Source organism: Rana temporaria, chromosome 8, assembly GCF_905171775.1.
Source record: "Rana temporaria chromosome 8, aRanTem1.1, whole genome shotgun sequence".
Taxonomy (NCBI): domain Eukaryota; kingdom Metazoa; phylum Chordata; class Amphibia; order Anura; family Ranidae; genus Rana; species Rana temporaria.
In genome coordinates, this window is record NC_053496.1 from 158,492,084 (window position 1) to 158,508,713 (window position 16,630).

General features: G+C 45.0%; 1 protein-coding gene across 1 annotated transcript in view; it reads left to right on the forward strand.

Annotated features, from left to right (window-relative positions):
• TCIRG1 (T cell immune regulator 1, ATPase H+ transporting V0 subunit a3) overlaps positions 1 to 16,378 on the forward strand; it is a 68,606-nt gene extending 52,228 nt beyond the window's left edge. Inside the window, exons 15-20 of the mRNA XM_040321010.1 lie at positions 96 to 309; positions 5,029 to 5,154; positions 7,524 to 7,628; positions 12,038 to 12,155; positions 14,381 to 14,552; positions 16,179 to 16,378. Coding sequence (XP_040176944.1) covers positions 96 to 309; positions 5,029 to 5,154; positions 7,524 to 7,628; positions 12,038 to 12,155; positions 14,381 to 14,552; positions 16,179 to 16,254 — 811 coding nt within the window. The 3' untranslated portion in view covers positions 16,255 to 16,378. The remainder of the gene's footprint in view (positions 1 to 95; positions 310 to 5,028; positions 5,155 to 7,523; positions 7,629 to 12,037; positions 12,156 to 14,380; positions 14,553 to 16,178) is intronic.
• The last annotated feature ends 252 nt before the right edge of the window (positions 16,379 to 16,630 follow it).

The window sequence follows — 16,630 nt, forward strand, 5'->3', positions numbered from 1 at the left end:
CAAAACCATTTATTGAAAACAGTGTTATACTCGCAAAGTAGAAAATAATATCAAGCTTGTCATGTATATTGTTATATTGATGTCTTCTCTTGCAGTCACTTCAAGCAGAAGTACCGCATCCTCCTGGTGTCTATCCCAGAGCTGCTCTTCCTGCTGTGCCTCTTCGGATATCTGGTGTTCATGATTTTCTACAAGTGGTTTGCATTTGATGCAAGTCAAGCTCAGTCTGCTCCAAGCCTGCTCATTCATTTCATTGACATGTTCCTTTTCACCAAGAATAAGGGCAACATAAACCTCTTTACAGGACAGGTGAGCTTCATCTGCCATTTGTACAAATTCTCCAAATTTTCACGGTCATGTGATTATCTTATGTTTTTGCGGTTGTGTTCGATATGTGCAAAGAGAGATCACACAAATACTTTTAGGTATAACATTTAATAAAATTAATGACAGATACAGTTGATGGAAAATATAACAAGAATACTTAACTAAAGATGCTGTTTCCACCACGGAGTCCCGCCTGCTTATGCAGCGTGGCACATAGGTGATCAGATGCATGCATGATTGCAAGCTCTGGTATGAGACTGAGATCTTACAAGTTTTAGCTGTGGTAATATATGACTTATTGGACCTTTCAGACATTTATGCTGTGTAATAGTAGAAGGTATATGTAGCGCCCCTTTACTTTCAGAAAGGACGCTATGTTAAATTTAGTGGGGGAAAGAGAGTTATGTTGCTCTCATTCTTGACTTTGTCAAATTTGGCTGTCGCCAAATCTGGATTGTTCTGTGGGTCAGTCTGCGTTCCAGGGATGCAGTTCCATCTCTGGGCGGCAGGTGGCGCCAGAGGGGGTCCAGGCGGAGCCGCTTCTTCCCAGCAGCTAATTGGAGGAGTTTTCCCTCGCGGGGCATGCTGGGAGGGGTATTTCTGTGGCGGAGGCCGCTGTTCTGGGTTCTTTCGCGGGTTCCTGGTTGCGGGTGCGGCACCCACCTTTAGGGTGTGCGTACATCACGGGCCCCGCCACTATGGCCTTCCTGGCCTGGGGTCGCGTGCCACGCGGAGTCCCTCACTCTGGGCCCTCCTGGCCTGGAGCAACTGATGCTACCAAGGGGCCCCAGTGACTTACTGGGTCCCCACCTTTATTAAGAAGATCCCAGGCTGTATGCTGTTCGATGGGGGATCGGCTTGAGGAGAACCCGGTGGCAGGTTATCCAAAAGGGCTTGAACGAACCATCGGGGATCTGGTGACCGGACATTGACAGGTACACTCACACTGTCAACCGGTGACCCTGACGTGATTTACTGGGAGGATTCGCTCTTATTCAGCTTAACCTTGTACTAGGCCTGTGGCTGAGGTCTCAACATTTAATCAGAGCCAAGTCGTGGCAGAGACTTGTTCCTCCCAGCAACCTTAAGTGGCGCTCTGGCTGCCAGGCCTGTGGCAGAGGTCTGTCCATGGGCACTTCACCCACTCTGGCTGGAGTGGCGACGTACTGATATAATTACAGAAGGCAGGACTGCTTTCCTTATCCAAAGCCTGATACTGCGAAGTTACTCTATTTTCATCAACCTTTCCTATCTACCTCAAGTTGATGTTGGTCGTGTTGGGCCAGGAAAATAAAGCATTCAAAACCCTTTAACTACAGATTGGACATTCGATTACTGCTCTGCTTACTACCTTCACCCCTAGACACTACTTAGAGGTAACTTAAAGGGGTGGTTCCACCTAAAACTCATTTCTAGCAATATATTCGTAAGACCCGTTACACTGCGGGTAGGCTGGCTTCTTTTTTTTTTTCCCCGTACATACCGAGATCTCGGGGGTCTCGTCCCTAGGCGGTGGGCGTTCCTATTTGATTGACGTTCCTCGGACGGGCGCATACGTGACGTCACGACTTTCCGAAAGAAGCCGAACGTCGCCGCGCAGGCGCCGTATAGAGTCGGCTCTATACGGCACCTGCGCGGCGACGTTCGGCTTCTTTCGGAAAGTCGTGACGTCACGTATGCGCCCGTCCGAGGAACGTCAATCAAATAGGAACGCCCACCGCCTAGGGACGAGACCCCCGAGATCTCGGTATGTACGGGGAAAAAAAAAAAGACACTGCGGGTAGGCTGGCTTAACGGGTCTTACGAATATATTGCTAGAAATGAGTTTTAGGTGGAACCACCCCTTTAATACGCCAATCCCAAATCAATCAGCGGCTCCTTCGGGGGTAGCGCTACATATACATCTACTGTATCTAGGGATAGAGAACATTGGCAGAATAAGTATCAGGGGTATCGTACCAAGTGTATAGCTCAGTTGTAGTCTGTATATTGCTGGAAACTTTTTGTAAATATACAACTAGCCATATACTATTTTAAGCTAAATTTAGGATATAATAAAGTGGGACAGGTGACTGGTAGATCTCGGTCTGGGCTTGCTGACCGCCATTCCAGAGCATCAAACGGAGTGCAATGTAGAGAGATTACTTGTAAAGTTGGAGCTGTAGTAGGGAGCAAGAGCCACACAAGCTGATGCCTCTTCCTGTAGTGCTGGCTCCTGTCCCATGCGGAGTGATATCAAATGCATGCCACCTCTTATCCTAGCTAGTGGTCTCAAGAGTGGTGCCAACAGCAGAAAACAAGCCATCTATGTCAGTGTGAAGCAAAACACTGGGCATTGGAGTACAGGGCTGCTTTCCCACTGATGCACTGCGGTTTAACCACAAAGCGGGTGCAGTGCAGCGTACCTGCAGCTTTCCTGCGCTTAGCCATAGACTTCTATTATATCCTGTTGTTTTACAACCCCCCATACTTTAGTGTGAAAGAGTCCTAAGGGTGCCACTGTCTAATGCAACTAATCATTCACAAGTTCAACAGGCACCGCTGCTCCTCTGAAAAGTGATCAAAGTAAGTGTGTGTTGACAGGTGGTGAGAAGGCGATATGCTGTTTCTTCGCCACCTGATTTAAACCCATGAATGCCGTGCAATGCACGCAATTGTGACACAGTAGTAAGACAATTGAAGGTTTAAATCGGGTGTGAGGAGACGACACTGTGCACGGTGATCTTTGACTTCTTCCTTGTTGATCAGGTAGATCTTCACCTCTTTAAAGGGGTGGTTCACCCTAAAAACTACTTTTTCTTATTCCACTGCCCCCCCACATTACAATACGATTAAGGCTCTTATTATTTTGTTCATGCTGTACATACCAGTACAGCATATTCACCCGTGCATCCGGGTTGCGAGTCCCACGGGAGTGGGCGTTCCTCACATGCTGGTGATTGACGTTTTGCCCAAAAACGAGCTCCCCCCCGTTGCGTAAGCCGCGTCACGGTTGGCGAAAGGAGCCGAACGGCAAATCGGCGATATACTGCGCATGCGCATCGCCGTTCGGCTCCTTTCGCCAATCGTAACGCGGCTTACGCGACGGGGGGAGCTCGTTTTTGGGCAAAACGTCAATCACACACATGTGAGGAACGCCCACTCCCGTGGGACTCGCAACCCGGATGCACGGGTGAATATGCTGTACTAAGGTATGTACAGCATGAAAAAAATAATAAGAGCCTTAATCGTATTGTAATGTGGGGGGGCAGTGGAATAAGAAAAAGTAGTTTTTAGGGTGAACCACCCCTTTAAGTTTGTCTACCCCTGTCATAAAGGAAACACTCAATTATGTAGTAATGTTTTGGCTAGAAGAGAAGAGGCTCTCATATCGTGAATGATATAAAAACTCACATTTTCCTGTGTCTCCACTGACACAAGGCTTTAGTAAAAAAAATGTGGCGCTTCCGCCTGGAATACAAAATTTGCAGGGATAATATCGCCCCTGGAAGACGTCAGATGACAAAACATGTAGGGCAGGGTTGGGTAAGACGTCACCACAAATGCTGTGGTCATCCCCATGGTTTTTGTATTTCGGCTGGAGGCGACACATTTGTTTTACCGAAGCCTATATATCCGTGCCAGTGGAGACGCAGGAAACTTGCTGCTGGTTTATAATTTTACCACCATTGGGCTCTGAGTTACCCAGGATTCACGTGGTGGAGAGCACTTTTTGGTGAATAGTATAAGAATTTAAGAAAAATACAGTCACGGTGGGATATGGACTTTATTTGAGTCGTATGTATTGTATTATTGTTGATTTATTTTTTTTGTGTGTGTTTTGCACAGCACTTTTTACTTTTTTGATAATATTGTTTTTTCCACTGTTAGTATTTATTTGCACATTTTGTTTTAGTAGGGGAGGGAAATCACTAGTTTAAACACACCTTGATCTTTAACACTTCATATTCTCCATTTATAGGACTGTCACTTAAAACTTAGTACCCTTTATTAATAATGAATACCCTTTTAATTATCATTTGAATTTCTGCTTTTGGTATTCTCTTTCATTGAATTATATAATGGTTATTAAAGCGGGAGTTCACCCAATCAAGTTTTTTTTTCTCTTTTCCCCTTAGATGGATGCTCGTTTTTGTCTAGGGGAATCGGCTAGTTGTTTTAAAATATGAGCCGTACTTACCGTTTTCGAGATGCATCTTCTCCGTCGCTTCCGGGTATGGGTCTTCGGGAGCGGGCGTTCCTTCTTGATTGACAGTCTTCCGAGAGGCTTCCGACGGTCGCATCCATCGCGTCACTAGTAGTCGAAAGAAGCCGAATGTCGGTGCCGCTCTATACTGCGCCTGCGCACCGACGTTCGGCTTCTTTCTGAAAATCGTGACGCGATGGATGCGACCGTTGGAAGCCTCTCGGAAGACTGTCAATTAAAATGGGAACGCCCAGTCCCGCAGCACATACCCGGAAGCGGCGGAGAAGATGCATCTCGTAAACGGTAAGTACGGATCATATTTTAAAACAACTAGCCGATTCCCCTAGACAAAACGAGCATCCATCTAAGGGAGAAAAAGTGTCATGTGCGGGTGAACCTCCGCTTTAAGAGATGCCCTTTGAAAAATCCATAATGTTGCCTTTGCATCACGCAAAAGGCTAGTCTAGTGCTTACAACTTACAAGATTTCCATATAATTCTTGTGTTCTTCTGTAGGACATTGTACAAATGACTCTAGTGATTGTTGCTGTGGCGTGTGTACCAATTCTGCTCTTTGGGGATCCCATTTACCAGTACTTCCAGCACCGCAGGAAAAAAAGAGAAAGGCAAACCATTGGACGGGTAAGACACTAATCTTTGAGTAGAAATTCTTTCCCCTCAAAAGGTGCAGCCCTGGATCCCTCCTGAAGAACAAGCGGCCCAGCAGCTTTGTTCCCCCGACTTCACCCAAGTTGCTTTACTTCATTCCTTGGTGCACACCGATCAGCCATAACTTTTTACACCCACCTAATTTTGAGTGGGTCCCGCTTTTGCTGTTAACCCATCTAGGCATGGACTTCACTTGACTTTCAAAGGTATGCTGTGGGATCTGGCACCAAGCTGTTAGTAGCAGATTCTTTAAGTGGATGTAAACCTTCCATACACCCAGTAAAGTAAACAGCCACAGAGATTAACCAAATCTCCCTATGTAGGTTTTAAATCTAAATCTGCTGTCTTTATACTGTTTAAAAAGTTCAGATTCTGTTCGGAAACTTTCTATTCCTATTTAACACAGAGTGTGATGTCTGGGCATACAGCCAAGATAGCTAAAATTGCTGATTGGAGGAAAGGCACACATACCCTCTCCACATAGACAGAGACTCTCAGGTGTTTTGTAACAGGGCAAGCTGCCTGCTAATCTATTTATAGCAACCTCTCCGGACAGAAATTCCAGGCTGCTTTTATCTGATGTGTCCGAGAATTTGTCAGCAGTTATCTGGCTGATGAGAGGAACCGGTCAGGAGAGAGTTAAGGGACTTGGCTCTTTGAAGAGACATAACAAAACACTACAGATATTTGTGCCCAGCTCAAATTTCATGAATTGGGTTCACATCGACTTTAAGTTCTGTAAGTTGGGAGGTGGGTCCTTTTTTATGGATTGGACTTGTTTTTCCAGCACATCCCACAAATGCTCGATTAGATTGAGATCTGAAGAATTGGAAGGCCAAGTGAACACCTATTCCTCAAACCATTCTTGAACCATTTTTGCAGTGTGGGAGGGCGCCAGTAGTGTATTTAGGTTTTGTGCTGCCCTAGGCCTGACTAAACTCATGCACCCCATAATTTAAATATGACCCACCCCTTCCTGTCAAGGCCACACCCCTTTATGTTTAAGACACACCCTGAAAGAGGCCACTGCTATCACAAAATACTGTTTTTATGAAGGGGTATACTTGGTCAGCAACAATGTATAGGTAGGTGGTACGTAAAATCCTCATGAATGGCAAGACTCAAGGTATCCCAGCAGAGCATTGCCTAAAGCATCACACTGCCTCTCCAGCCTTCCACGTTCCCATACTGCATCCTGGTGCCATCTCTTCCCCAGGTAAGTGATGCACCCAGCCATTTAAAAGGTCTAAAATATAACGTGATTCAGAGCAGGCCACCTTCTTCCATTGCTTAGTGGTCCAGTTCTGATGCTCACCCGTCCATTGTAGACACTTTTGGCTGTGGACACGATCAGCATACCCTGACCAGTATAAAACCCCCTCAATTGTTTTAGGGGCATGGGGTTTGTCTTTTTCATAATGTCGTACCAAATAAATGTTTTTTTTTTTTTGTTTTTTTTATATACAAGCAGTACAGCTACTGTATTTGCTGGCATATAAGACGACTGGGCGTATAAGACGACCCCCTAATTTTTCAACTAAAATGCTGGTTTTGGGATATACTCGCTGTATAAGACGACCCTTCACTGTGCCATTATACGTGTCTCACTGTGCCAGTATGCCTGCCTCACTGTGCCAGTATGCCTGCCTCACTGTGCCAGTATGCCTGCCTCGACGATCTTCCTACCTTCTCCTGTTTGCAGAGTTTCTCAGGCTGCGGGCGTCCATTATTCAAAAGCCGCGCCTCCTCCTCAGGCTGTTCCGTGATAGGCGGAACACTAATTTCCTCAGCAGAGCCTCTGTTCAGTGTTCCGCCTATCACGGATGTCCTCTCGTCCGAAGCCGAGGATGAGAAGGCATCCGTGATAGGCGGAACACTGAACAGAGGCTCTGCTGGGAAAATTAGTGTTCCTCCTATCACAGAACAGTCTGAGGAGGCGCGGCTTTTGAACAATGGATGGCCGCCGTCTGACAAACAGGTACCTGGCGTATAAGACGACCCCCGACTTTTGGGGCATGATTTTAGATGCAAAAAGTCGTCTTATACTCTGAAAAATACGGTAATTGTTCTTTGAGGAAATTGTGGTGTGTTCAGGCAAATAACATTCATAAAATATGTTTTATGCACATCTAATCTTATGATGTGATTGTTGTTGAAGTGAATGGCCAGGCAACCGGTTCTCTTTACTCAAATTCATAGGAATTTTGTGGCTATTGATTATGGTGTGTGTTTGTGTGTGTATATATGGTTGTGGATAACTGACATATGCCAGTGCTGCTAAATTTTTATATAGACATTTGCATCCTTTGGTTATAAAAGGGTTATTTTAATTTGTTTTTTAGGGCGTAATAAATAGTGGTGAAAGGAGTGGTTTACTGGCGGATGAAGAAAACCACTCCGTTGAGCCCTCAGAACATGGGGAAAAGGGCAAACATGACGATGAAGAGGTAAGTATTGCTAACGGCATTCAAAAGTGTTGTCACAATGGGTAATGGAGTGGCAGGATGATTTGGAAAGTATTTAACCACTTAACCCCTGGACCATATTGCTGGTCAAAGACAAGAGCACTTTTTGCGATTTGGCACTGCGTCGCTTTAACTGACAATTGCGCGGTCGTGTGACGTGGCTCCCAAACAAAATTGACGTCCTTTTTTTCCCACAAATAGAGCTTTCTTTTGGTGGTATTTGATCACCTCTGCGTTTTTTAGTTTTTGCACTAAAAACAAAAATAGAGCGACAATTTTGAAAAAAAATTATATTTTTTACTTTTTGCTATAATAAATATCCCCCAAAAATGTATAAAAAAAAGTTTTTTTTCCCCCTCAGTTTAGGCCGATACGTATTCTTCTACATATTTTTCGTAAAAAAAAATCGCAAAAAGGGTTTATTGATTGGTTTGCGCAACAATTATAGCGTTTACAAAGTAGGGGGTGTGTTTATTGCATTTTTATTAATATTTTTTTTTTACTAGTAATGGCGGCGATCAGCGTTTTTTTTTTTTATTTTTTTTCGGTACTGCGACATTATGGCGGACACTTCGGACACTTTTGACACATTTTTGGGACCATTGGCATTTTTATAGCGATCAGTGCTATAAAAATGCATTGATTACTATAAAAATGCCACTGGCAGTGAAGGGGTTAACACTAGGGGGCGGGGAAGGGGTTAAGTATGTTCCCTGGGTGTGTTCTAACTGTAGGGGGGGGTGGCCTCACTAGGGGAAATGACTGATCTTCTGTTCATACATTGTATGAACAGAAGATCAGCATTTCTCTCCCTGACAGGACCGGGAGCTGTGTGTTTACACACACACAGCTCCCGGTCCCCGCTCTGTAGCGAGCGATCGCGTGTGCCTGGCGGCGATCGCGCCCCCTAGTGGCCTGCGCGAGAGCCGATGTATAGCTACGGGCTCTCGAGCTGCCACCGTAAAATGACGGCGGCTGGTCGGCAAGTAGTTAAATTGGACCTCCAGTCTCCAGCATTATACTGGGGTGTTGTCTAGTCTTGTGATTATGTGCATACACCTCAATCATTGTGGTGGTATGGACATACACATATGTAGCTCTGAGAGATCTTGTACAAAAGAGGTAGTTCAATCAGCAATAGACATTTATTGATAGGGTTACATAATATATACAAATTACACACCAGACAGTATTTACAACACAATGAACAGTGTAGCTCCCCTGGCTTACATGGTATTTACAAATTACCCACAACGCCCGTATTTACAATACAATATAAGATCCAAGTATAGAGTTGGATTACCTGGTAACTTCAGGTCAGCCCATGGTGGCTGCTTTCTGTTCCCAATTATGAAGAGAGCTTAGCTTGCCCACAAAGCATTATATATCCCTTCTCCTTTCTGTTAGGTGGCTAATATAATTCTCCCTAATTGGTCACTGTACCTAGTAAATTTATATTGGGCACATCCTGATTGGATGAGTCACAGCAGGCTTTTGTTTACAGCCCATGTGTGGTGTAAACAGGAAAACAAAAGGCCACCCTTTGAAGTTGTAGCTAATTACTGTAAGAAATACACAGCACTCAATACTTTAAATCTATTTCCCTTTTACCTGAAATATATATCAAATTGCAGCTAAATGCCCAGGCCAGGTTTTGCGATTCGGCACTGCGCCGCTTTAACAGACAATTGCGCGGTCGTGCGACGTGGCTCCCAAACAAAATTGGCGTCCTTTTTTCCCCACAAATAGAGCTTTCTTTTGGTGGTATTTGGTGGTATTTGGTGGTATTTGATCACCTCTGCGGTTTTTATTTTTTGCGTTATAAACAAAAATAGAGCGACAATTTTGAAAAAAATTAATATTTTTGACTTTTTGCTATAATAAATATCCCCCAAAAACATATATATATATATATAAAAAAAAATTTCCTCAGTTTAGGCCGATACGTATTCTTCTACCTATTTTTGGTAAAAAAAATCGCAATAAGTGTTTATCGATTGGTTTGCGCAAAATGTATAGCGTTTACAAAATAGGGGATAGTTTTATTGCATTTTTATTAATTATTATTTTTTTACTACTATTGGCGGCGATCAGCGATTTTTTTCATGACTGTGACATTATGGCGGACACTTCGGACAATTTTGACACATTTTTGGGACCATTGTCATTTTCACAGCAAAAAATGCATTTAAATTTAAGTTTATTGTGAAAATGACAGTTGCAGTTTGGGAGTTAACCACAGGGGGCGCTGTAGGAGTTAGGGTTCACCTAGTGTGTGTTTACAACTGTAGGGGGGTGTGGCTGTAGGACTGACGTCGTCGATCGAGTCTCCCTATAAAATGGATCACTCGATCGATACGCCGCCACAGTGAAGCACGGGGAAGCCGTGTTTACATACGGCTCTCACCGTTCTTCAGCTACGGGGAGCAATCGCGACGGAGCGGCTATAAACGAATAGCCGCGCCGTCATCCCGGATCGCTCCCTGAGGTAAGCCGCACGCAGCGGAGGGGGTCCCGATCGGACCCCCCACCCGCTAGAAGGCAGGGACGTATATATACGCCCATCTGCCTGTACGTGCCATTCTGTGGACGTAAATAGGCGTGCGGCGGGCGTTAAGTGGTTAATGGACATAAAACCATAAGGCAACAGGGGGTTATTTACGAAAGGCAAATCCAATTGCAAAATGCACGTGAAATTGCACTGGAAGTGCAGTCTCTATAGATCCGAGGGGGACATGCAAGGAAAATAAACAGCGTTTTAGCTTGCACATGATTGGATAATAAAATCAGCAGAGCTTCCCTCTCATTTCAGATCTACCCCTCAGATTTACAGTGACTGCACTTCCAAGTGCAATTTCAAGTGCACATTGCACTTCTGGTGCAAAGTGGATTTTCCTTTCGTAAATAACCTCCACTGTGTTACAGCAGGGATAGGCAACCTTTTCAGAGGTTGAGATCTACCTGGACAACATGGAGGAAAGCAAAGATCCCCTAGGGGGAGGTTGTAGTAGGCAGCACCCTTAAAAAAAAAAAAAAAAAATCTATATATAATCTATATCCCACTCCCAATAAAAAGATGTAGTGTTCTGTACCAATCGCACCCACCACTCCAGTGTCCTTTGCCCCCTTTACATCACCCCAATCCCCCACCCCCCAGTAGAGTGTCCTGTACTCCCAATGCAGTGTCCTCTGCCCCCTTCACATCACACAGCCCCCTCCCCTTACTGTAGTGTCCTATACCCCCCAAAATTATTTCCTCTGCCCCCCTTCACATCACCACCCCACAGTAGTGTCCTGTACTCCCAATGCGGTGTCCTCTGGCCCCTTCACCTCACACAGCCCCCCCTCAATGTAGTGTCCTATAGCCCCCCAAAATTGTGTCCTCCTGCCCCCCTTCACATCACGGCCTCCCCCAGTAGTGTCCTATCCTCTTCCCCCTTCACATCACACAGCCCCCCCCCACTTACGGTAGTGTCCTGTACCCCCCTGTGACGGTAGTAGAATGATATCCCCGTCACTAGTTCTTCCAGTGTCTGCTTGGAATCCGGGTGTAAAGGAGAGTAGAAGGGAAAATCCTGCTGCTGCCAACCAGTTGTGACGGTAGTAGAATGATATCCCCGTCAAGCATTCCCTTCTTCCCATAAAAGAACATCCCATCCTGGAATCGCCATAATAATCCACACATGAGCCAAGCTTAGTGCTGGAACAAGAGAGACTTTAATGGTATATCACCTAGCTTATATGTAGTTACAAAACTGTTACAATGACAATCTCCGCCCCCCCCTCACACAGTGGGGGCTCCCATACAGATTATAGGCAGACACTTCGGAGCCGACCCTGAAGACACATTTCTTAAGGGTAAACACAGGTCTTCTTCACACACACAATAGATCAATTACCCTTAACAATAGGGAGATGGCTGGGGAAGGGACATTTCAACAGAGGAATCGCACATGAAATCACCTTTTACCTCTAACACACACAGCATTACTAGCAGGGAGAATTAAACTGAAGCATATAGGCAAAAAGTCCTTCACACCCCCTAAACAGTGTCTTCTGTCCCCCTTCACATCACCCCCCCCCCCCCCCGCCCCACTGTAGTGTGCTGCACCCCCTGACACAAGGGAGCCAGCTTTGCAGGATAACATGACCGTAACAGATTACAAATAGGTATGTACACAGGTCTTTTCTATACAGGGTAGGCAGGCTAGCTAGGAGGAGGAAAGAGGGAACATTTTTAAGAGCAGTTAGTTAGGCTTTCCTTCCACTTTTACTAGAGGTTTTTGAAAAGCAAACTGAAATGGGGAAAAGCACAACACAATGTACACAACAGCATTCAGTAGGCTGCCAATAGCCGAGGAGGTAACATTTCTGTTTCTTCCTTATTACAGTTTGATGTCTCTGAGGTATTCCTCCACCAAATGATTCATACCATAGAATACTGTCTGGGCTGCATCTCTAATACAGCATCATATCTCCGACTTTGGGCGCTGAGTCTGGCTCATGCACGTAAGTGTGTATATATAATTTATTTTATTCCTTAACACCCATAACGTTTCCTTTGAAAGCACAACTCTGGGCTTTTTTTTTTTTTAAATACCGGGCCTCCAAGCAAAGTAAAAAAATTAGAATCAATTTTTTAATCGGGAATTGTCCACGCAATTCTTCTATTCCTCTACAAGATGTCCTCTGTCTCTGGGTTGAATGACGCCTGCTGGCACCCTTCATTCAATGTATGCTGGGAGCAGCTCTCTGCATCTCCGAGGACTGTCCATCACTGAAGAAGATCAGGAGAAGAGGATCCCAAGTATCAAATAACTGGCCAGCAGACTTTGAAAAAAGCGTGGCGGAGCCTAGGAGAGGGGGCACCTGTGGAGGCTAGAGACTACTCTACTCCCCTAGGGACAGGTTGCACAAAGAGGATTAAAAACTAACCACGCCTTAGGCCCCGTACACACGGTCGGTTTGGTCCGATGAGAATGAACCGAAGTTCATTTTCATCGGACCAAACCGACCGTGTGTATAGGCTATCGGTCTGTTTTCCTTCGGTCCAAAATTTTAAAACATGCTTCAAAACCAAACTGATGGACCACTGCCCCATCGGACCAAACCGATGGTTAGTACAGAAAAGCATCGGTTCAAAACCCGCGCATGCTCAGAATCAAGTCGACGCATGCTTGGAAGCATTGAACTTCGTTTTTTTCAGCACGTCGTGTGTTTTACGTCACCGCGTTCTGACCCGATCAGATTTTGAACTGATGGTGTGTACACACATCAGACCATCAGGCCACTTCAGCGGTGAACCGATGAAAACGGTCCGTCGGACCATTCTCATCGGTTTTGTCCGACCGTGTGTACGGGGCCTTAGTATGATTGATAGACGCTTTTACTACCACCATTGGTCTGTCAGTAATAAAGCAGATGGAGTTGGCTGGGTGATGCCAGGAGTACTAGAGGTAGTCTGAATGGAGTGGATGCCACTTCAGAGCATAAATGGAGTAATTATGGGTGACAAAGTGATCAATTGTGTCACTTTGGACATCACATTTAAAGTGGTACTTTAATATAAATAGGAAAAAAAAGTCAAATGGACAGGATTTTTTTATGCTGAAGAGACAATGGGGTTGATTTTACTAAAGCTCGAGTGTGCAAAATCTGATGCAGCTCTGCATAGAAACCAATTGGCTTACAGGTTTTTTTTTTTTTTTTTAAAGCTTAATTGAACAAGCTGAAGCTAAAAGCTGATTTGGTTTCTATGCAGAGCTACACCAGATTTTGCACTTTATAGCGTTAGTAAATCAATCTCAATGTCTCTAATCCATTGAAGTCTCTTAACTATGCCCTGTACACTGAGGTTCGCATGGGCATCTCAGTGTACAACTATGGGACTGCCAAGATGAATGAACTCCTGTGCATGCACAGCAGTGATGTCATCTTGGCCTGGCAACTGAAAATAGACGAAGATTGATGGCCAAAGATCGGTACCCGGAAACTGATCGGCCAAAGATGTCGGCAGCCGGTGGGGAACTCTGAGTCACCATCGTTCTGGAGAGAAGGTGAGTATAGTTCCACTTTAATAATGTTAAGTGATATTTGAAATAATAATTGTGCATACGCAGTACTTTTTTGTTTTGCATTTCTGCTAAAAATGGTAGTGTACTTCTTTATGCGATTGTGCCTATGGACATTTGTGTCGTAGCCTTGTAACTGTATAGCTGCAGTGTGAGATCTCAGAGGCACTGCAGATTGCTAGTCTAGAATAAAGTGGATTTGGTAATGGCACGACTGTCCACCTTGTTGGAGGTTATGATATGAACATGCAAAGTCCTGCCTCTACCAAGATGGCCGTTCCCATACAGAAACTGCAGAACAAGACATGGTAAGTCCCCAATGGCAAAAGATCTACTGCAGAGATACTAAAGGCAATGCTGGTGACTAATTTTTGCTAGTCCCCCTGCCTGTCTCTTTTGCACACAGCTTATCATTTACTTTTAGCTGGAGGTCTGCTCTAAAGCTTAGCAGTTGTTTTTAGACATTTTGTTGATATTTTTTTTTTTTTTCTGCATTGAGAGCCTTTTTGAAGAGACAACTGTGCTGATGTACCAGTTCAAGTATTTATTTGCAGTACGCTTTTCCTATCAGTAACATGTGCTTTATTAATGATTGATGGCCTCTAATCTACAAAATCCAGTTGAACTCTGCTGATTCTTCTTTCTTTTTTCTTATACCCGCAGAACTGTCTGAAGTCTTGTGGCAGATGGTCATGCACAACGGTTTAATCCACAGCACTCGTGAATGGAGTATTGCTATTGTGCCCGTTTTCGCATTTTTCGCTGTGCTGACGGTGGCTATTCTTCTCGTCATGGAGGGTCTCTCTGCCTTTTTACATGCCCTCCGTCTGCACTGGTAAAAACAAATGACAGTTTTCTTTAAATAGAAAAAAAAATTGTAAAATTGTCTTTCCTTGAATTAGAAAATGGCTCTTAAAGCAGAGTTCCACCCTCCAAAAAACACTGTAGCTGCTGACTTTTAATAAGGACACTTCCCTGTCCAGGGAGCCCACGATGGCCAACCCCTGAGGCCAATTCGTCCATCGAATCGGGTGCAGGCGCCGCCATTGTAACTAAGGAAAACGGGCAGTGGAGCCTTCATGCCTCAATCGGTTTCCTACTGCACATGCGCAAGTCGCTAGGCCGGGTTCACACCGTAGCCGCATGTGGCTCACAGCAGGGGTCCGGTGCATGCTGGTTCACAGTTTTAGGTCCAATTTTTCAGCCCGAATTTTGGGCTGAAGTCGAACTTGAAACTCGCCAAAAAAAGCATGTGTTTTTCCGGCATGCCGTACTGGACCTGCTGCGGAGATATGTGAACCAGCTTCATAGAGAGCCAGTCACTTTCTCCTGCTATGCGAACTGAATGCGGGGAAACGCATATTCAATTCACATAGGTGTGAACCCGGCCTCAATGGCCCCTTTGTCTTCTGGGACACACACAGGTCCCAGAAGGCAGTGGGGCAGAAAGAGGAGGGCTTGCTGCAGAAGAGGAAATGATGCACTGCGCCTTGGCCGAGCTAGAACGGAAGTACACTATACTTCAAAAATGGTAAGATGGGGGGGGGGGGGGGGTGGTCTTTACTTTAAAGCAGAGATCTGCCCACATTTTTTATTTATTTTTTACCAGCAGCTACACATACTGCAGCTGCTGGCTTTTAATAATAGGACACTTACCTGTCCTGGTGTCTAGCGATGTCGGCTCCATCAGCTGTCGGGTGCTGCCGCCACCATTGCGGGTAAGGGTACCCGGCAGTGTAGCCTTTCGGCTTCATGCTGGGAACCTTGCTGCGCATGCGCGAGGCCCGTTACTGGCCCGGCGAGGAGAAAGGAGGAGGGGCTCCAGCCGTTGCGTTAATAGCCGCGGGTGAGGCTCCTGGAAGTGGGAAAGTATCCTGTCCTAAATGTATTAAGGTGAAAAACCTTGAGATTTTACAACCCCTTTAATGCAGAGAATGAATTAAGTTAAGAACCTTTTAGCGTAGTGGTTTTCATCTTCAAGCTATAGGGGGCCTCAACTGTGGCCTCTGACATCAGAAAATGGCTGCATATAATGTTGAGTATATGGAATGCTTGAGAGCACTGTAAGAGACTGCAGACTCAATAGAGGAAATGCGGGTCAGGGTCTGTGGACAGGATACATTTTTGGCTGGGGATATGCTGCAGAAGACAATACAAAAATGAGGCTAGTAGAGATCACTGCTATCGCCCCATAATCAATGTTCCCATTACAGACTGCAGACGTCTTGAGGGCCACACATCATACTTTGTAATCATTACACTGTTAAGGGCAGCAGGGCTTTAGCCTTTACAACCACTTTAAGGATGCAATATTAAACATGGAGCTGCATTAATTTATTTTATATCTGCCTGGAGTTCATCCTTTTAGTTTCATGTTCTATCTTTAAAAAAAAAAAATGCATTTATTGGGAGCTATTTATGATCTCAATCATTAATTTCTCGTAATTTTTCTCCTCTGCAGGGTGGAGTTTCAGAACAAATTTTATACTGGCAGCGGATACAAGTTTACTCCGTTTTCCTTTGAGACGTTCTATTGATTTTGGACCATAAGCGTTTTTTTTTTGTACTAGAGATTCTAAGAGGTCCAATGGAATTATGTTGATGGACAAAAGAGTGTGTACTTTGCATTACAGAATAAATTCATTTTAAGCATTGGAAAAATATTGCCTTTCTTTATAGAAGGAAGTAATAGCAATTATGTTGCAATTTGCTTGGTAAAGCTGCTGTCAGGTCACCTGTGGCCAGGTGACAAGTGCACCCCGTGGGGGTCAGGGATGCACCACAGGGTAGTGAACCCTATAGCCGACTGCTGCGATCAGAGAGGAAGCGAACCCAAGATCGCCCAGGGCGCGGAGTCTAAGACCCAGCTTTGTGTTCACCAGAGCCTCTAGTGGTGAGGATGGCCTTCGCCGC